This window comes from Moschus berezovskii, chromosome 16, assembly GCF_049115385.1.
Source record: "Moschus berezovskii isolate FMDL1 chromosome 16, NW_MosBer_1.0, whole genome shotgun sequence".
NCBI lineage: Eukaryota > Metazoa > Chordata > Mammalia > Artiodactyla > Moschidae > Moschus > Moschus berezovskii.
The window spans coordinates 44,584,405-44,607,028 of NC_142475.1; the positions used below are offsets into that span (position 1 = coordinate 44,584,405).

Below are 22,624 nucleotides of genomic sequence, written 5' to 3' on the forward strand. Positions count from 1 at the left end.
TGAAATGACCCATTCTATTCATAGGATTTTGTCAGACGTTGGCTGGGAAGGTGATTCCTGTCTTTGTCAACGCTGACATTCAAGTTCCTATCATGGAGTTGTTCTGGACATCTTCCACTCACATCTCCCTTCTCTACCCTCCTCTGTGCCCTGGGAGCTGACCTGTAAGGATGAAGACAGCTTGCTTCCTCGCCTTTTGGTTCCTCTGTGTTCAGCCATCAGGGAGCCCCACTGGGATCCGAGGGAGGTAGCAGGGTGCAGCCCCTCCCTGTGGGGTTACTTCTGGCTAGTCTCGCTGCAGAAAGGATGTAGGGAAATCTCAGCTTCTATCAGACAGAACTCTGTCCCCCAGTTCCTGTCCCTGGTCCCCTGCCCTTGACCTAGAGCTGTAACAGAGCCCGTCTTCTTCTAGTCCTGGAGTCCTGCACTAATCTCCGTGGTCTCCCCACACCTGGGCCTCTGTTAACTGTTTCTGTACTAAATTATCCTAATCCAAGTGCGTCAAGTTTTCTGCTGGGACCCTAGCATAAGAGCTAAAGGCTTTTAAAGTTTCTCATTAATTTATTCACACTTGGATAACACGTTCTGAATAATAGACCTAGAAATGCGAGTGTCTATGTTTAATTTTGAGTCACTGTGCTACAAATAGAAACGAACATTCTCTTTATTCTTGTCATTGGCATTTTTTGTAGCCTTTGTGTTTTTATTTGTTTTCATTTTCACCTGTTGTTCCCTGAGGGGTTTTTATTTTTAGGTAGTGTTAGTGCATCAAGCCACCCTTTCCCATTTGATCTTTGCTTGATTCACTTTTTATCCTCTCTAATTTCTGAACTGACAAGACCTGTGAAGGCATGGCAGCCAGGGAAGTGTTTTCTATTTTTATTCTCCATGCACAGCACTTGGCACTGAATGGAACTCAGGACAGATATTTTGAATGAATGGAGAATCACGTCTATTCCTATAGCAGTTATTAGGGAACAAAGATCACCAGACAGTACTCTTCTTAGAAAGATGAAGAGGTGTGTCTGGTAGAGGGCAACAAGCATATAAGGGCTCGTTCAGGAAAAATCCAAAGCTGAGACACTCATAGACTTATGAAGCTCTGCCTTGGCAGGCGGATTCTTTACTGCTGAGCTACCAGGGAAACCCCATTGCCTTGTAATTCCAGTTTAAAAATGCAAAGATGACCACTTTTTGCCCCTCATTGCAAATTACTCCATTTAAGCAGTCATGAATTAACCACATTAACTTACTTTTAACAAAAAAGAAGAAATGGCTTCTGTTTCCTGTATTTCAGCTGTCTTGCATTCAGTGGGTTGTCAGCTTGAAAATTTTCTTTTTTGTTCTTAACATTCTGCTATTCTCTATGAATAAAACTTTACTTTAAAATGGAAAGTGAGGGTTTGAGTTCATCTCTAATTTTGATCCATATTCTATAAACTCTCTATGCATAAGAACATTTAATACTCAAGTTAAAATTAGAAATTATACAATTCTTTCAGAGGGTAAATCATGTTTTAGGTTTTCCTGTGCATCAAGCATTCTCTGCATATACTTAGGAACTTACTTCTTTTTAAACTTTGGGTTGCCCTGGGTCCTTGTTGCTGCACCTGGATTTCCTCTAGTTGTGGTGAGTGGGGGCTACTCTTTGTTACAGGCTTCTCATTGCAGTGGCTTCTCTTGTGGAGCACTGGCCCTAGGGGCCTGGGCTTTAGCAATTGCAGCACACGAGCTCAGTAGTTGTGGCACAGGAGCTCAGTTGCAACTTGCTTTTTACACTTAATATATCCTGCAAATCACTTCCTTTCAGTTCATAGAAATCCCTCTCATAGAATTCCGTCATGTGTATATACCAAAGTTTATTCAACCAGTCTTCTATGTTTGGTTACTGAGGTAGTTTCCAGTATTTTCCAATTACAAAGAATGCTGCAACGAATCACCTTGTGCATTTATTCTTGTATTATTGGAGGCATGTTTATATTGAATTTCCAGAAGTAGATGGCTGGGTGTGTTTCTCCTGTGCTCTGTCTCTAAGTCATATCTGACTCTTTTCAAACCCATGGACTGTAGCCTGCCAGGTTCCTCTGTCTTTGGGATTTCCCAGGTAAGAATACTAGAATGGGTTGCCATTTCCTCCTCCAGAGGATCTTCCTGACCCAGGGATCGAACCTACATCTCCTGCATCGGCAGGATGATTCTTTACCACTGAGTCACCAGGGAAGCCCCTGCTGGGTTTGTTAGATATTGACAAATTCCCTTTTGTAAGCCTGGTATCATTTGCCTTCCCAGCAGAAATGTTTCCTCCTAGCCTCACTAACAGAATATATCATTAAGCTTTTGAATCTTTGCCAACCTAAAAAAGGGAGAAATAGTATCTCAATACAGTTTTATTGTAGGAAGGGAGACCCCTCCCTAGGCCCGAAACAGGGCTCTTGTCTAACACTAGGAAATGAACTGTCCAAGAAGACACATGTGCTGAAGCAAGAGATTTTATTGGGAAAGGGCGCCTGGGCAGAGAGCAGTAGGGTAAGGGAAACCAGCAGAACTGCTCTGCCACATGGTCTTGGGTTTTATGGTGATGGGATTAGTTTCCAGGTTGTCTTTAGCCAATTATTCAGACTCAGAGTTCTTCCTGGTGGTGCACGCCTTGTTCAGCCAAGATGGATGCCACCAAGAAGGATTCTGGGAGGTGGTCAGACACTTAGTGTCTCCTTTTGACCTTTCCTGAACTCTTCCGGTTGGTAGTGACTTATTAGTTCCATGTTCCTTACCAGGATCTCCTGTCTTAAAACAACTCATGCAAATGGTTACTATGGTGCCTGGACAGGGAGGGCAGTTTCAATCAGTGTGCCTACCCTAACAACAGTTCTCCTGGGTTACTCTACTGCTCTCTGCCCTGGCACCCTTTCCCAATAAAATCTCTTGCCGTGTCAACACATGTGTCTCCTTGGACAATTCATTTCTGAATGTTGGACAAGAGCCCAGTTTCAGACCCTGGAACAGTTTTAACTTCAGTTTTCCTTATAAGTGAGCCTGAACATTGTTTAATATCTTTATAGGCTTAAGAGTCCCTTGGACTGCAAGGAGATCCAACCAGTCCATTCTAAAGGAGATCAGTACTGGGTGTTCATTGGAAGGACTGATGCTAAAGCTGAAACTCCAATACTTTGGCCACCTCATGCGAAGACTCTGATGCTGGGAGGGATTGGGGGCAGAAGGAGAAGGGGACGACAGAGGATGAGATGGCTGGATGGCATCACCGACTCGATGGACTTGAGTTTGAGTGAACTCCATGTAAGGTAGAGATGGCCCAATGATGTTAAACAAAAGAACCCAAACGCCAAATAGATAATGTAACAGGCTTTAATGGCTGTGCACCCCTGGGCGGAACCCCAAGACCTAACAGAGCGAGGTCAGGAAGTCCGCGCCAAACAAAGGCAAGAGGCAACTTATATAACTTTAAGCACGATTTGAAGTGGTGGTCTCTCATAGGTCAGTTAACCAGGGGGCGAGACTGGGTTGGTTGCCCGGTCTGCTCAAGGTTGTGCTGACGCAGCAGAATAGTTCTTGCTGTTTCTGGGCAGAATGCTGTTTCTGGACAGGAGGTTAGGAGGGGGAGGTTAGGAGAGGGTTGATCTCTACCAGGAACTGATACCTCAAGGACACTCTAGCAATGGGGGAGGGAATAAGGGAACAGAGCACAATAGTCAGCCTTTTTCTGCCAGTGGGAAGAAGAGAAGGGGGGAAGGGAAAAGGCCAAAATGGCCACTGAGGTCCGACCTTACATTCTGACCCTTTTGATAGGATAAGGGGTGACGTAGTCGTCTCCAGCTACTTCCTGCTGAAAAGGGACGTCGTTGGGTTTTGGGGTCATGGCCAGACCCCGGTGTTCCCAGGGGCTCAGGGTCTTTAGGCAGGAGTCTGGGATTGGTGGTCATCATCATTTTGTCTGTTGGCATTTCAGGTCATCTTTAACAGCTGTTGGTATGTGGGCTGAAAAGCAATGTGAGTAAAGTGACTGCAAGAATAAAAACAGGTTTAATTCCGACCAGCTAACATGGTCTTGGGTCTGCGGCCTGTCATTCCGTCATTGTTGTCTGAGCACTTCAATTCTTCCCTGCCTCACTGGTAGCTTATCTAGATTCAATCCTGGGTCCCTGTTAATTGCATAGGCTGGTACTGAGACCTCAGGACCATAAGTTGAACTGAATTTATCCGTTCCCTGACAAAATTGGTCAGCTTGTTGATGATGCAGGGCCCGATTGTTAACAAGAGGAGGAAGATGACAAGTGGACCCGTCAAGGCTGAGATTAAAGTCGTCAACCAAGGAGACCCGTTGAACAACTGTTTGTACCGTCTGCTCTCTTTGGGTTTTTTTTCTTTAATATGGCGTCTCAGCGAAGCCATGAAGTCTTTAATGACTCCAGAATGGTTGACATAAAAACAGCACTGTTCTCCCAAAACTGCATAGAGGCCCCCTTGTTGCATAAAGAGGAGATCTAGCCTTTGTCTGTTTTGTAGGGTTACCTCCGCTAGGGAATTTAGAGATTCTTTTAATTTAGTCAGGGACTATTTTAAATGTTTGAGGTCTGAGTCAATGGCTGACTGCAGGATTTTATAATTTCTGTCTTGTAGGATCAGGGCTGAGGTTCTTACCCCTGTGGCCCCAGCTATGCCCAGCCCCACCATGGATGACAAGAGAAGTGCAGCTGCTCCGATAGCTCGTCTAGTCCTAGACGGGAGGGGGGAAATGCCAGTTCCATCTGAGTCTCTTCATAATAGGTCATTTTAGGAAACAGCTGGACCATCACATAATAGCCTTTTCCAGAATTTATAACAGTGCCATGAATACAGGGAGTAAGACCCATTGAGCAAGCCCACCATCCAGTGGGGGCAGAATAGTAAGAGCCGTTGGGCACAGAAAGGGTACTGCTACATAACCCCACAGGTGCTCGAGCTCCTGGAGATATAACACATGTGCTTGCTCCCGTTACCTGTTGGAGTGATTAAAGGGTTGGTGGGGGTGGCAATACATGCAGCTAGCAGTATGGTCAGAATCAGGAGCGCTTAACTTAGAGTAGTCAGAAGAGGCCGCAGAGCAAGCATGGATGATTAAGATATTAGGCAGAGGAGACCCAAGGTATAAAAGTTGATCTGGGTATCAGTATAAAGAAGGAAGGTTTTCTGTAGTCAAAGCTCAATGATATCCTGGGTGAGAGAACCAAAGTCAGTTATAGGAGTGGCAAGCCAGAGGTCTTGCAGGAGGTCAGACAGAAAGTTTTCAAGACTGGCTAGGGTGAGAGACATGTAGAGAGGTAGGTCACTACAAAAAATAGTAGCACCCCAGAAGTATAGCGCAATCTACGATGTAGGCGAGGGCCAGAAAGAGGTGGAGAGCAAAGGACCATTCCAGTGGGGCAATTGAAGCGAGGCCTATGGCAAAAAGTATGGCCAGGAGGATGACTAGAAGCAAGTCCCACCAGTTGAGCTCAATAGTCATAACTCGCCTATGGGTGGAAGGGGTATTTTGGTTATAGTGAATCTGGCGGGTCCAGAAACTTTGGAAGTGTAGGTATGAGTATTTGTGGACTGAGGAGGGAGAAGGCCGTGTGAGGGGGCCCATTTAAGTCTGGTGATGTGATACCATGGTTTGTGTCCCAAGAGTTTGGCCGCTGTGGGAGTGGTGAGAATCACCGTGAAAAGGCCAGTCCATTGCGGTTGGAGGGGGTTAGGTGTTAGCACCTTTAAGAGAACCTGGTCTCTCGGAGCCAAGGTAGTTAATGGAGGCTCCTGATCTGCGTCGCTAACAGGCTGGGGCAGGGTGTGGTCTGCGTGTTCCCGTAGAAGGGATCAGAGGAGTGTGAAATACGGCAGATAGGCTCCAAGAGGTGGTAGTGGGGGGTCTGGGAGATTGGCGAGCAGATATGGCCTACCGTATAGCAGCTCGAATGGCGTGAGGCCTGTCTTGGAGTGGGGAGTCGTTCAGATGTGTGTGAGTGCTGCCGGCAGAAGGTGACTTGTTTCAACATTGTCTAGGTGCTGGTCAGGGACTATTCTTGTCATACTACCACTTGGAGATTTGTGACATCCTGGAAGAAACAAACTTAACAAGAAAGTTAAAGGTATGTGGCCCAAAGATTAATAGAAGTAGAAAAGCTGCTCAGAGGCTACCAGGAGAACCAGGACCAGACATTGGTTCATGACGTTAATGTTTCTCTAGGTACAAGAACATGCAAGAATTTGGGCTCATAAAATCTTTACCTGAAAACATCTGACTATCTGAAGGCTGGTTCTTCTGGGTTTTTCCCAGAACACAGAGTGCCTTATTTCTGATTTCCACCCTGAACTCCTTTCGAGGGGGGTGGGTTGAAGATCAACAGCTTGCAATGGTCATGATGTAATCTTTGTAGAGGCAGCTGGCAAGTACCAACTTCCAGTCAGCAGGGTCCCTTCATAACCATATATTTGACCATGTTTGGGGGCCATCTCATGGCCATTGTGTCCCACGGTGCTGGGAAGGCTCATTCCCAGATCTAGGGAAGATTTCATGGATGGGCCACTTAGTGTGCTAAAATTGGACCAGGCCTTGCAAGTAGCAAAAGTCTCTGGACCACTGTCTTACTAGCCTTTTGGTCCAGGAAAATATTCCCTCTTGTTGCTTCTTCCCATATCTAGAGTCACATTATTACAATTATTGATCTCATATGGAATTGCATATCAGCATTATATCACAGGCTCAGTCACACATTTGTGAAAGAAATAATCTTCTGAAACAAGTGACATAGAAAATAATATAGCTATAGCTAGCAGTTATTAGTAAAGTCATAAGTAAGGATTATAAGTCAAGAATTTTCATTAGATAAAGTCTGGTATATCCCAAGTCATCTGATTTCATTTGTTAAATGACTATCAGTTCAGTTCAGTTCAGTTCAGTCGCTCAGTCGTGTCCAACTCTTTGCGACCCCATGAATCACAGCACACCAGGCCTCCCTGTATATTATGGAGCATCTGACCTTCATCTGAAGATTGGTTACTGAGATAAGCCTTAGAAACAAACTTAGAGTGTCCTTTTTAATAACTTCATTAAATTTTTAGCAATATCACGTAACAAGGAACTGTCTCAGCAGTGAGTCTTAGTAAACATTAGACCTTAATTAACAAAACTAGAAACTTAGTTTAACAATTTACAAAACTTAATATTTAGTGATTTTTTATTATGGAGGCATTAACCCTGTAGCCAGGAAGGCTTTAACCCATCAAATAAAAATAAGGTTTGTCAGGGAGCTGGGAAAAGCCAAGCGGCCGTCTTGGATTTCCCATAGCGCTGACTCTGATCTTCAGCTGTTGTTTACCCATTTTTAATTTCCCAATTTAGGAGTAGACTGTTGCCATGTTTTAAGGACATTAGGATAGCACAAGTCTAACAGAGTTTTTGTATAAGCAGAATGAGCTTTTACATGTACCATAATCTTAAATAATGTTCATTTACTTTATTAAAGTAACAAAAGATTTTAAAAACAAATGTGAATCACTTAATGGCAAAGAAATTCATAATCTGTTATTGAAAGATTCATTCTAAGAAAAGTTTGTTTTCTTAATGTAGAGAGTAGACTAAATTCCAGTCTGTTACCAATTTACCAGATAGCAAACAAACAAAATTTATCAGTTAATCTTAGAAAAGTTTTTTTCATAAATCTTGAAGAACTAGCAGTATTTTTTTAAAGGCATGAGAGTGAAACCATACAAGGCATGTTTAAAATCTAATTAAATTATAATTTATAAAGTAGCCTGGTCATTGCTGTGACTTGTAACATTTGACAACATTTTATCAGGACATATCAGATTTTCATGAATTTTACATAATTTCTAGGATATTTATATAAGTAGCATCACCCATACAGTATAACCTGAGAAGACTCATCACTCCTCCAACAATATTTCCTATGCAATTTAACATGTCAGATGAACTCAGGTAGTTTAATAGCTCTTTGGGATGTCTCAGGGGCCCTCCGAAGCATCCCAAAGTCAGCTAGAAGTCAAGCTATTTAGGCAGTTTGTCAATAAATATCAAAAGGGTTTATAACACTGAGTCAGATAGAATCATGTAGATCATTGTGAAATAATATATTAATTTAGCCAAGGTAACAAAGAAGATTTCAAAGATAAACATAGAACAGATCATTTCAGAGGTAAAGAAACTTAAAATCCATTATCAAAGGCAGTTTAACATCTTAAGAAAACTTTTAGCTATACATAGAAATTCTTTCTTTGGGGTCTACTTTCCATCAAACCTTCTTATCATTTTCTGTACCCATTTGTTTTAACTTCATTTTTATACCTTCTTTACTGAACATACACATCTTACTTCCCTTAAGTGGGGACCTCGGTGTCCCATACTGTGGGGTCTATAAAGGAAGATTCAGAGGCACAAAGGAGGAGTAGAGGTAGGGTGGGTAAAGTGACGGAACAGAGGGAGTCCCCCGGTGGCGCCTCCGGGGAGCCATCTCTTGAGTGAGAAGCCTGTGGAGAAGGCATTGAAAGTGTTAATGAGGGAAGGGTTGGGGAAGCTGGGAAGAGGGAGTTGAGAAAGTAACAGGAGCGGAAGGCGGGGCACCCTCAGGTCTTTTGGAGGAACCGTGAAGGCGGAGTTTTCCTAGGTTAGTTGCTGCTGCTGTGCAAGGCTCCAGCAGCCACTTGCGCGGGGCCGGGGGAGGAGTTTTCCTCGGTCTGTGCGGACCATTTTGGTTGTTTTGGCTGGCAGCGAGGGGCCAGAAGGGGAAAGGGAAAGAAGGATTTGAGAAAGAGGGGAAAGAAAGTATGGGGGAGGGGCGGGAGCGCGGCAGCCAAAAAGCCTGTACAGAGGGCACCTCAGACCACTTTCCTGTCTTTCGACAGCAGTTATCTAAATCATGGAGGATATTAAAATCAAAAGTCCCCACTGAAGGACATTGGGAGCCGTTGTCAAGAGAATATTGGGGCCAGGCCTCAGAACAAAGGAAAATCAACTGCTTGTGGCAGATATCTTGAGAAAGATATAAAGTCTTAAGGTTGGCCAAGAGGCATTCCAGAGGAGTAGACCAACCCTGGTCAGGTTTGGAAGCGGCTGTCCACATGGCGAGTGAAGGAATTGAGGCTCGGGGTAAATCAATCAGGCGTCCCCAAGAGTTTTAACACCCCAGCCAGGAGGGTAACTGCAGCTGAAAATGGACATCTCTGAGATCGACTGGTGCCGAGGACTCGGAAGGGCAGCCTCAGCCAAAACGGACGTCTCCAAATCGACTGGCACCAAGGAGCAGGCCTAGCCTGTGAGAGGGAGCCAGACACAGCACTGTGATTTTTGGAACGGGCCTGGCCTGCGGGGGACTGGACTCCCTAGGATTGCTCACCAAAAGGGAGACCCACCCCAAAACCCAATGCAGGAGACTTACCCTGTATTCTATTGGACGGTTGAACAGTCTAAGCGAGGTGTTGGATCAGCCCAGGGCGTGGGTCGGGCCCGAGGGAACCACAGGCCCTGTGGCCAGCGGGGTGGGCTCTCACCTCGAGCCCCACGTTGGGCACCAAATGTAAGGTAGAGATGGCCCAATGATGTTAAACAAAAGAACCCAAATGCCAAATAGATAATGTAACAGGCTTTAATGGCTGTGCACCCCTGGGCGGAACCCCAAGACCTAACAGAGCGAGGTCAGGAAGTCCGCGCTGAACAAAGGCAAGAGGCAACTTATATAACTTTAGGCACGATTTGAAGTGGTGGTCTCTCATAGGTCAGTTAACCAGGGGGCGAGACTGGGTTGGTTGCCCGGTCTGCTCAAGGTTGTGCTGACGCAGCAGAATAGTTCTTGCTGTTTCTGGGCAGAATGCTGTTTCTGGACAGGAGGTTAGGAGGGGGAGGTTAGGAGGGGGAGGTTAGGAGAGGGTTGATCTCTACCAGGAACTGATACCTCAAGGACACTCTAGCAATGGGGGAGGGAATGAGGGAACAGAGCACAATAGTCAGCCTTTTTCTGCCAGTGGGAAGAAGAGAAGGGGGGAAGGGAAAAGGCCAAAATGGCCACTGAGGTCCGACCTTACACTCTGGGAGCTGGTGATGGACAGGGAGGCCTGGCGTGCTGCAATTCATGGGGTCGCAAAGAGTCGGACACGACTGAGCAACTGAACTGAACTGAGGCTTTTTTATATATGTAATTCATGAATTGATTCATAAAAACTTGAAGCACCCTTTTGTGTGGATCACAATGAACTGTGAAACATTCTTAAAGAGATGGAAATACCAGACCATCTTACCTGCCTCCTGAGAAATTGTATGCAGGTCAAGAAGCAATAGTTAGGACTGGACGTGGAACAATGGACTCGTTCTAAATTGGGAAAGGAATACATCAAGGTTGTATATTGTCACCCTGCTTATTTAACTTATATGCACAATACATCATGTGACATCCTGGACTGCATGAAGCACAAGCTGGAATCAAGATTGCTGGGAGAAATATCAATAACCTCGGATATGCAGATGATACCACCCTTATGTCAGAAAGCAAAAAGGAATTAAAGAGCCTCTTGATGAAAGTTAAAGAGGAGAGCGAAGAAGCTGGCTTAAAACTCAACATTCAAAAAACGAAGATCATGGCATCTGGTCCCATCACCTCATGACAAATAGATGGGGACACAGTGACAGACTTTCTTTTCTTGGTCTCCAAAATCACTTCAGATGGTGACTGCAGCCATGAAATTAAAAGACATTCGTTCCTTGGAAGAAAAGCTAGACCAACCTAGACAGCATATTAAAAAGCAAAGACATTACTTTGCCAACAAAGGTTCATTTAGTCAAAGCTATGGTTTTTCCAGTAGTCATGTATGGATGTGAGAGCTGAACCATAAAGAAAGCTGAGGACCAAAGAATTGATGCTTTTGAACTATGGTATTGGAGAAGACCCTTGAGAGTCCCTTGGCCTGCAAGGAGATCCAACCAGTCAATCCTAAAGGAAATCAGTTCTGAATATTCATTGACTGATGCTAAAGCTAAAGCTCCACCTGATGCGAAAAACTGACTCATTTGAAAAGCTCCTGATGTTGGGAAAGATTTTGAAGGCAGGAGGAGAAGGGGATGACAGAGGATGAGATGGTTGGATGGCATCACTAACTCAATGGACATGAGTCTGAACAACCTCCAGGAGTTGGTGATGGACAGGGAAGCCTGGCATGCTGCAGTCCATGGGATCACAAAGAGTTGGACACAACCGAGCAACTGAACTGAACTGAACCATCACCCACAATCTGGACCCATTTTCTTTTGCCCAACAGTGATTACTGTGATCAATTTGATGTATATCCTTCCAGTTTTTATCTAATGTCTCTCTATATAAATATACATCTCTGGGACTTCCCTGGTGGTCCAGTGAATAAGATTTTACCTTCCAGTGCAGGAGATGTGGGTTCAATCCCTGGTTGGAGAAATAAGATTCCATATGCCTTGCAACCAAAAAACCAAAACATAAAACAGAAGTGATATTGCAACAAATTGAATAAAAACTTAAACAAATAAATATATGTCCCTATAAAAAGTGTACTGTATACTTGGTAGGTTTTTTCCTTTTACTTTTCTTAATGTATCATACTGTATATGTCTGTCTGCAGCTTAAACATCTTTTACAAAGAAGTCGAATACTAACACTGTTTCCAATGTTTTAAATTACAGTGTACTAAATAAATATTAGTTTTACTATTTTTGCGTTTGCATATACATTTATAAGCCACAAAATTTTTAATGTTTGATTAAAAATTTTTATTGTGGTATTAGACACAAAGCATAAAACTTACCATCTTAAACACTTTTAAGTGTACAGTTGGGTATATTCACATTGTTGTGAAACAGCTCTTCAGAACTTTTTCATCTTACATGACTGAAAATATAAACATTAAACAATTTACCTTTTCCCTTTGCCAAACCCCTGGTAACCGCCAATTTCCTGGATTTTAGTTACTTTAGATACATCATATAAATGGAATCATATAGCATTTGTCTGTGATAGGTTTATTTCACATAGCATGTCTCAAGGTTCATTCACGTTATAGCACCTGGCGGGATTTCCTTCCTTTTTAAAGTTGAATCACATTTCTTCGTATGTACATACCACATTTTGCTTCTCCATTCTTCCGTTGAACATCTGAGTTGCTTTCACCTCTTGACTATTATGAATAATGTTGCTCTGAATGTAAGTGTGCAAATATTCTCTTTGAGACTCTGCTTTCATTTCTATTGGATACATACCCAGAAGCAGGATTCCTGGATTATATGATAGTTCTATATTTAATTTTTTAGGAACTTCTTTACTTTTTTCCATAGTGCTGCTGCTGCTGCTAAGTCACTTCAGTCGTGTCCGACTCTGTGCGACCCCATAGACGGCAGCCCACCAGACTCCGCCATCCCTGGGATTCTCCAGGCAAGAACACTGGAGTGGGTTTGTTACCATTTTATAATCCCGCCAATAGTGCAGTAGGATTCCAGTCTCTTCACATTCACAAATAATTTCACAAATAGCACATTTTTTTTTTTATAGCAGCCATCCTAGTGGGTGTGAGGTGTTATCTCATTGTGGTTTTTTACTTACATTCTCTGATGTAATGATGTTGACCATCTTTTCATATGCTTGTGGCTATTTGTATGTCATCGTTAGGGAAATATTCAAATCCTTTGCCCATTTTTTAATCAGATTAATGGAGTTTTCATTGTTGAATTGTAGGAGGGAGTACTTTATATGGGTTCCCCAGATAGCTCAGTGGTAAAGAATCCACCTGCAATGCAGGAGATGCATTTTCAATGCATGGGTTGGGAAGTTTCCCTGGAGAAGGAAATGGCAATCCACTCTTAGTATTCTTCCCTGGAGAATTCCATGGACTGAGGAGCCTGGTGGGCTACAGTCCATGGGGTTACAGAGTCAGATACAACTGAGTGACTAAACAACAACAACGCAACAACAGTACTTTACATATTCTGGCTATTAACCCCTTGTCAGATATATTATTTGCAAATAGTTCCTCCCATTCATAGGATGCCTTTTCAGCCTATTGACTGTGTCTTTTGGTGCACAAAGGTTTTTAAGATTATCTCATTTTTCTATTATTGCTTTTGTTGCTTATGTTTTTGGCATCTTATCCAAAAAATCATTGCCAAGTCCAAAGTAATGAAGTTATGCTTCTACGTTTTCTTCTTGGAGTTTTATAGTTCTAGGTTTTGCATTTAATTCTTTAATTCATTTTTAATTTTTGTCTATGGTGTAAGGTATGGATCTAGTTCCATTCTTTTACAAGTGGACATCATAGTTTTGGCATCCTCATTGAAGGTCATTTGACCATATAGACAAAAATTTATGTCTGGGCTCTTTATTCTGCTCCACTGGATGATTTATCCATCTTCATGCCAGTACCACATTGTTTTTATTACTGTAGCTTTGTAAATCATTTTGAAATAAGGAAGTGTGGAGTCCTCCAATTTTGTTTTATTTCAAAATTATTTTGGCTATTCAGAAGTTGTTAATATACCATATAATTTCAGGATAAATTTTGCAGCTTAATTCATTAATATTTCTTGGAGATATATCCATATTAGTACATCTATATCTACATCTTTTAAAATGCTGTATAATATATATAAACAGTGCCATGATTTACCTCAAACATTACCCATACTGATTGTCACATTGTTTCTAATTTTCACTGCTTGTGACTGGGAGTGCTTAAGTGTTCCTTAAATTTAAAATAAGTCTGTGGGCTTAGGTGCTTATTAATGGAACAGTCTTTTTGATGTCATTTTATCTGAATATAATACATACTTTTAAATTTTTATTTATTTTTAATTGGAGGATAATTGCTTTATAATATTGTGTTGGTTTCTGCCATACATCAACATGAATTGGCCACAGGTGTATGTATGTCCCCTCCTTCTTAAGCCTCTCTCCCACCTCCCGCCCCATCCCACCCCTCTAAGTCATCACAGAGCTCCCTGTGATGTAGGAGATAGATGGGCTGCAGCTTAGACATTTACAAGTGGCCTCCTGTTTACATTTCATGGGGCACAAAGAAATAGGCTTCACCCTGGATACTTAGAACTGCTAGCGTTTCTCGAGACAGGAGAAAGGTGGGCTCCAGTTAAGGCATTTACACTCAGCCTCCTATTTGCCCTCCAAAATGGAAGTAACAACAGAAACGGGGTAAATAGCCAGCGTTTGTCTCTTGTAAACACCTTAATGTAATAGTCATGGCAAGGACAAAGAGGGGCAAAATACTGTTTGAGTAAAGGATTAAGAGATCTCCTCCTCTTTTGGGCTAAGGGAGACACTACCCATGCGCAGAAAGGCTCCTTGTGGGTCAAAAAGTCAAGGGATAACACCAGGCCATAATGAGCCTTGCTTCTCCCAGAAGCCTTTACTTCAAGATCCATCTTGGCTGAAAGGTGCATGTGCAACCAGGGGAGGGTCCCAGAGTAGGTCAGATGTGGAAAAAGAAACCAGATAATTGGCCTGAAGAAGACAAAGACCCAGAAGAACTGACCTTACATAAATGACTTAGCCGCTTCTTCACTGCACTCCTCCTCACTCGGGGAGATGCCATGCGCTTTCTCTCTGGGTGTGCATCTCTGCCTTGCTTTTATCTTAGCTAAACAAACCATTTCTCTGTATGCTTTCCCACTTGTTGTGCTACATCTCTAATAATAAACTTCGCACCTGCATTTACAGTTTCTACTTCCTTGATAAATGCACTTTTCACTGGGGACAGAGATCCAGGGAAAAAGAACTTCTAGCCTCTAGCCCTTGCTGGTCTGGTGGTTAGGATATCTGGTTCTCATCCAGGCTACCCAGGTCCAATTTCTGAGCTGGGAATTAAGAACTTGCTTTATTTTGCTACTCGCTGCTGCCTCGCTGAGATCACCTGCGTCATACAGTAAATTTCCACTGGCTATCTAAATTTACGTATGGTAACAATACAAACTTATTACAGAAAACCATGTGCAGGAAAATACAAACCAAAAAAATCTAAAATATTCATAAACCTACCAAAATGATAGGCAACACAACACAGATTTTGGAGATTTACAATACAGAGATTAAATCCTAGATCTTCCATTTACTGTGTAACCCTAGGCAAATTACTTAACTTCACTAAACACAGTTTCCTCACCTGTAAAATGGAGACAATCTACCTCTTGGGGTTTTGTGAGAATTAAATGAGATTATAATTTGTATAGGGTTTACCACTATGTTCTACATCTATGCTATATCCTGTTGAATCTCTAGGGAAATGGGTAACTAAATTATGGTACATCCAAACAATAGAAACTTATGCAACCATTAAAAATAATGAGGTAGCTCTCTCTATATACTGACTTGGAAATATTTCCCAGATTCAAATTTAAAAACATATGTAAGTAATTTCATGTTTTAAAATGTGCATGTTTATATAGTGAAAGTTGCTCAGTCGTGTCCAACTCTTTGCGACCCCATGGACTACACAGTCCATGGAATTCTATAGGTCAGAATACTGGAGTGGGTAGCATTTCCCTTCTCCAGGGGATCTTCCCAACACAAGGATTGAACCAAGATCTCCTGCACTGCAGGCGGATTCTTCACCAGTTGAGCCACAAGGGAAGCCTGCATGTTTGTATACATATATATAAATGTATATAAGCCTGAATATTCATTGGAAGGACTGATGCTGAAGTTGAAGCTCCAAAACTTTGGCCACCTGATGCGAAGAGCTGACTCACTGGAAAACACCCTGATGCTGAGAAAGACTGAGGGCAGGAGGAGACAAGGATGACAGAAGATGAAATGGTCAGATAGCATCACTGATGCAATGGACATGAATTTGAGCAAACTCCACAAGAAAAGTGAAGGACAGGGAAGCCTGGCATGCTGCAGTCCATAGGGTCACAAAGAGTAGGACACGACTTAGCAACTGAACAACAATATAAAAATAGTTTGCATAGAGTAATATTATATATAACTAAAGTCTAAAATGTTACCCACTAAACTGTAAAAATGGTTTTGGGGAAGCAGTGTAGAGAAAGGAATTAAAAAGGGAAATTTCACTTGCTTTTTGCATTTATGAACTGTGAAACTGTTACAATGATACACACTATTTTGCAATAAAGATGCTTACTTTTTTTTTTGTTTTTTTACTCTAAAGAGAAATTCTAACTGTAAAAAGAATTAATATCTTTCAATTATAGAATTGCTTCACAGAACATTCCACTTGTTTTTTGAAATTTGACAATTCCTTATGAAGAATAATAAATTAAATATAGCAAATAGGTCATCTAAAACCTTCTAACTAGGCTCATCTTAAAGTAATATCAGGAGAGGTTTACATTAATGCAGCTCTGCAGGAGGACTTGTGAGACTGACTGAATCTGCTGACCTACCTCAAGAGATCAACCTTGCATAGGGTAACCACCATCTAAGCCCCTCCTGGCTTTTGTTAACCTGGGCTTTCTGGCTCATTTGAAATGAGGCAGAGCAATCCATGTAAATCTCCTAACCTCAGGTGCCCAGAGCCATACAAATTAACCATTATGATCATGGTCTTTTCTTTATCCTAAAGGAAATCAACAGTGAGGGAAAGGTTACTTCTACAAACTGTGGGACTTTCCATTGAGAAATGAAATATTTCCTGTTATATCAGTAAATAAGAATGTCAGAGTCATCAACGACTTCAGCCCTCCAATATGAGCCTAAGAGCACTCAGGAAGGAGGAAAATATAGCCATCAGATTGCAGCCAGTCCCAACAGTGAACCCAAGGGAGTTCCAAAGGGAGCACAGGATACTGGCCCCAGGATAGTTGAAATGCATATGAAAGAAATGATTTTGGTAAGCCCAGAAGCTTGACTCTTTCCATACTTAGAAAAGCACTAAATTCTTTAAACTGGGATATATGAAATGAAATGAAATGAAAGTGAAGTCGTTTAGTCGTGTCCAACTCTTTGCAACCTCATGGACTGTAGCTTAGCAGGCTCGCCTGTCCATGGGATTTTCCAAGCAAGAATACTGGAGTGGGTTGCCATTTCCCTCTTCAGGGTATCTTCCCGACCCAGGGATCGAACCCTGATCTCCCTCGTTACAGGCAGATTCTTTACCATCTGAGTCATCAGGGAATCCCTGGGATATATGGTTTTCTTTAATTAACAATAATCTTTCAATGTTCAGGCTACTTGCCCTTTGTTGCAAAACTTCCATATAACCTGGCTCCTCCACTCACCTCCTCTGAGCATTTCACTCAGGGTTACTTGAGATGCTTTTAGGATTTTAAGTCCCCCATGCTTAAAGTCCTAAAAATTCCCACCGAATAAAACGTGTCTCTCAAATGTTAGGTTGTGATTATTTTTTAAGACAACACCATAAAAGTTACGATGCTGTCATAAATTAATCAAAATAAAAGAATTGTAATTTTCAATATTTCCTTGAATCACGTTTGTAGATCCAGAAGAAGTTTCTAAAAACAATTACATTTATGCACTGGAGAAAAGATGAAAATTAAGAAGAACCAAGAGTGTCTTTTAAAATGACTTTAGAAAGCTAACACAATGTAATAGCTGCAGATTACTTGATAACTTCACAAATGAAATTTACTCTTTCACAGGCAACATGGAAATCCCCAGGAACAATGCTTATAAAACTCAATTGAGGAATTCATTGGAAGGTGAAACCAATCAGTTGAAGGGGGCAAGGGAGAAGATTAGTAGGAGAAATATGAGCTCATAAAATAGTTCAAGTGCAGGGAAAAGTTCAGCCTCATAAACTTTTATTAATCATGGGACATATGGGACAAATGAAAATCTGAGACAAACTAAGCCAGTTTGTCATTGTTTAGTAGCTAAGTTGTGTCCGACTCTTTTGTGACCCCATGGACTATAGCCTACCAGGCTCCTCTGTCCATGAGATTTCCCAGGCCCGAATATTTGAGTAGGTTGCAATTTCCTTCTCCCGTGGATCTTCCCAACCCAGGGATCAAACCTGCCTCTCCTGCACTGGCAGGTGGATTCCTTACTACTAAGCCACCTGGGAAGCCCAACTAAGCCAGTTTCAGTTTCAGTTCAGTCGCTCAGTCGTGTCCGACTCTCCGCGACCCCATGAATCACAGCATGCCAGGCCTGCCTGTCCATCACCAACTCCCAGAGTTCACTCAAACTCATGTCCACAGAGTTGGTGATGCCATCCAGCCATCTCATTCTCTGTCGGCCCCTTCTCCTCCCGCCCCCAACCTTTCCCAGCATCAGAGTCTTTTCCGGTGAGTCAACTCATCACATGAGGTGGCCAAAGTATTGGAGTTTCAGCTTTAGCATCAGTCCTTCCAATGAACACCCAGGATTGATCTCCTTTAGAATGGACTGGTTGGATCTCCTTGCAGTACAAGGGACTCTCAAGAGTCTTCTCCAACACTCAAACTAAGCCAGTTAGGATAGTATAAAACACAATGAAGAAATTCAAAGAACAATTATACTAAAATCCTAAAATGACTCCAAGAGAAAGAATAAAAAGTCAATATCTAAGCAATGTTCTTACAAGTCATTTACTTTTTATGAGCAATGAAATAGCAGTAAAAAGCAAAAAAAGCGATGTCTGATAACCTTACAAAATTGTCTTTTAAATGGCATTGCTAATGGAAAGGTGTTATCTGGTTCACAGATATAGTGAAGAGCTGTTTGGACCATTCAGACCATCCAGGGCCAGCTGGATGGTTCCTGGGTCGTCAAGGTGCCACATCAGACCTAGATGAGAGAGAAGTAAGGCTCTATCTGATCAAAGTCACTGTTACATAGGGTCTTTGCCCCAGGAGCCAAACTTGGATCCCAACTCATATTGATGAAGTCTGATTTACTGAAGAAACTGAAGGGTTATTTCACCTGTAAAACAAGGAATTGTGCTCCCAGAACATGGTATTCTTACCAAGACATTACAAAACAATCCTTGTAATCCCGCCCCCAATCCTTCCCAGCATCAGAGTCTTTTCCAGTGAGTCAACTCGTTGCATGAGGTGGCCAAAGTATCGGAGTTTCAGCTTTAGCATCAGTCCTTCCAATGAACACCCAGGATCAATCTCCTTTAGAATGGACTGGTTGGATCTCCTTGCAGTCCAAGGGTCTCTCAAGAGTCTTCTCCAGCACCACAGTTCAAAAGCATCAATTCTGGACATTTCTCTTTAAAGTGATCATCCATGCTGCAAGAGAGGTGTGTAAATGAGCTGTCAGTAAAATCAAGGTGACTCCCCAGCATTCATAACTCAAACTGAAAGACAGCTAAGGATTTTATATATATATTTAAAGTAAATATGCAATGAATTAATAAGGGGAAATATATATTATATATTAATAATATATAATATATGATATAAATATAATATATATTATATAATAAATATATATAATAATGTAATAATATAGAATAAATAATATTATATATTATCCCTTCAGTTCAGTCAGTCACTCAGTCATGTCCGACTCTTTGCGACCCCATGAATCACAGCATGCCAGGCCTCCCTGTCCATCACCAACTCCCGGAGTTCATTTAAACTCATGTCCATCGAGTCGGTGATGCCATCCAGCCATCTCATCCTCTGTCGTCCCCTTCTCCTCCTGCCCCCAATCCTTCCCAGCATCAGAGTCTTTTCCAGTGAGTCAACTCGTCGCATGAGGTGGCCAAAGTATTGCAGTTTCAGCTTTAGCATCAGTCCTTCCAATGAACACCCAGGATCGATCTCCTTTAGAATGGACTGGTTGGATCTCCTTGCAGTCCAAGGGACTCTCAAGAGTCTTCTCCAACACCACAGTTCAAAAGCATCAATTCTTCGGCGATCAGCTTTCTTCACAGTCCAACTCTCACATCCATACAGGACTACTGGAAAAACCATAGCCTTGACTAGACGGACCTTTGTTGGCAAAGTAATGTCTCTGCTTTTTAATATACTATCTAGGTTGGTCATAACTTTCCTTCCAAGGAGTAAGCGTCTTTTAATTTCATGGCTGCAATCAGCATCCCTTATAATAAATATATATAATATATATAATAATGTAATAATATTATAATATATATAATATACATATTATATATAATATATTATAATAAATATATAATATATAATAATGTAATATAATAATATATAATATATATATTATCCCTTACTATATTATATTATCGGAGAAGGCAATGGCAAGCCACTCCAGTACTCTTGCCTAGAAAATCACATGGACAGAGGAGCCTGGTAGGCTGCAGTCCATGGGGTCGCTACTAGTTGGACACAACTGAGTGACTTCACTTTCACTTTTCACTTTCACACATTGGAGAAGGAAATGGCAACCCACTCCAGTGTTCTTGCCTGGAGAATCCCAGGGATGGCGGAGCTTGGTCGGCTGCCGTCTATGGGGTCGCACAGAGTCGGACACGACTGAAGCAACTTAGCAGCAGCAGCAGCATATTATATTATATTATATATTATTATACACACACATTATATATATAATATATATATATATATATATATATTATCCCTTGCTAGTCCATTAAAATTAGCTCCTCTCTTAGATTGTCCTATTTATGTTTGGGGCACCGTAGTCACACAAGCTTGAAAACTCAGTGGTCTTTGAATTCTTTTCCTTATGCCCTTATGATTGGGTTTGGCTACATGTAAGTGAAAGTGAAAGTCAATCAGTTGTGTCTGCTTTGTGACCCCATGAGCTATTCCATGACAATGGAATTCTCCAGGCCAGAATACTGGAGTGAAGTAGCCATTCCCTTCTCCAGGGAATCTTCCCAACACAGGTTTCCTGCATTGAAGGCAGATTCTTTGCCAGCTGAACTACCAGGGAAGCCTGGCTACGTGTAAGAGGAACCCAACTAAGGTCTTCATAACCAGAAGACAGGAGTGGGCAGTCTAGAGCTGCTATGACATCCAACTCCATAACAGTATCAGAAACTCAGGCTGCTAGTTGTCAGCTGCACAGTTATTAGCATGTGACTTTCATAGAGCTTGAAAGATGCTGCTTCCTATCTGACACCTTCTGTGTCTGTCTTAGCCTAGGATTGCTCCTGCGTTATTAGGTTCTATAAGCCCAGAGCAAAGAACAATAACCAAAACAAAATTCCTGCCCTCAGTGAGTATATTTTAGTGGCAGAATCAGATGATAAACTAGTAAATAAATAGATATTATATGCTGTGTAATCTAGAGAAGGTAGCAGAAAGTGAGTTCAATATTATATAGACTGATCAGGGAAAACATCTCTGATGAAGTTAAATTTGAGCAGAAAACTGAATGAAAAAATGAATAAATTATGTGACTATCTGGTAGACATTCCATGCTCAGGGGAGGATGATTGAAAAGATCTGAGATTAAAATGTGTTAAACATTTTGGAGAAAAAGGAAGGAAGTCATGTGGCCAGAATCATATGAAAGATGCCAAGAGAAGTAGGCCATGAAGTTGGAAGGGTAGACTTGGAGACAAGAAGATGTCAGGTCTTATGGGCCATATGGAAGGGTTTCATTCGAAGGATGACTAGATGGTCCAATGGAGGGTTTGGGGAATGAGAGACAAGAGTAGAATAGTATGTCAATTTAAAGGGTGATTGCAGTGGTCCAGGAGAAAAGATGTGATGGATGTGGTGAGATAAACATGGAGGTCATGAAGGAGCAGGGCTCCTGCTCAGGGATGGGGGTCAGGAGTACGACAGCCCAGCAGTGCAGTGCTGTCTCCTGCCTTACCTCCAACAACTCTTTTTTTTACCTTCTACCTCCCAGCTTCACCTAAAAGAAGATGAGAAACCTAAACCTCAAGCCAGACTGTCAGGACCCAACCCCAGTTCTGCCACTTACTAGGTATATAACCTTGCATAAGTTACATTAATTTCTGTGCTGCTTCTCTATCTTTCCCATTTGTAAAGTGGGGATAATACTAGTATCTATCTCTTAGATTGCTGTGAGGATTAATGCTTTTTTACTTGCAAAATGCCTAGAAAAGTGGCCACCATCTGGCATGATAGGCATCAGGAACTATTAGCTGGTCATATCATTAAACATTCTCAACATCTTGAATATGCGAAATCTCCCTCAGTTCTAAACCTGTCACTTCTCTTTCCTATGCCTGGAATATAGAACTTTAATTTCAAACTGAACTTCCAACTCTCGGCCTCCAAGTCACTGCTTCCAGGAGACCTTTTCCTATCCCCTAGACTAGATTCAGTTCTCCTCTTATTTCTTGCCCTATCACCCTATACTTCCCCTCCAGCAATGACCCCCCATCATATTTTACAATAGTCACTTCTTCTGTTGTAAGATTTTCATACTAGATCAAAAACTGTGAAGAGAAGAATCATTCTTATTTGTTTTGTTTCCATGTGTATCTTTAAAGCCAAGCACAGTGCCTGGAAAACAGGAGGCATTAAATAAATACTGAAGTCTATTCACCTGCTGCTGCTGCTGCTGCTGCTAAGTCACTTCAGTCGTATCCGACTCTGTGTGACCCCATAGACGGAAGCCCACCAGGCTCCCCTGTCCCTGGGATTCTCCAGGCAAGAACACTGGAGTGGGTTGCCATTTAGCAACCTTCTAATATTAGCAAAAGTCCCCAAAGCAGAGAATGTAGT

General features: G+C 41.9%; 1 protein-coding gene across 1 annotated transcript in view; it reads right to left on the bottom strand.

The window, feature by feature from the left end:
* Window positions 1-18,534: 18,534 nt before the first annotated feature.
* LY96 (lymphocyte antigen 96) overlaps window positions 18,535-22,624 on the bottom strand; it is a 40,622-nt gene continuing 36,532 nt past the window's right edge. Inside the window, exon 5 of the mRNA XM_055432068.2 lies at window positions 18,535-19,207. Coding sequence (XP_055288043.2) covers window positions 19,199-19,207 — 9 coding nt within the window. The 3' untranslated portion in view covers window positions 18,535-19,198. The remainder of the gene's footprint in view (window positions 19,208-22,624) is intronic.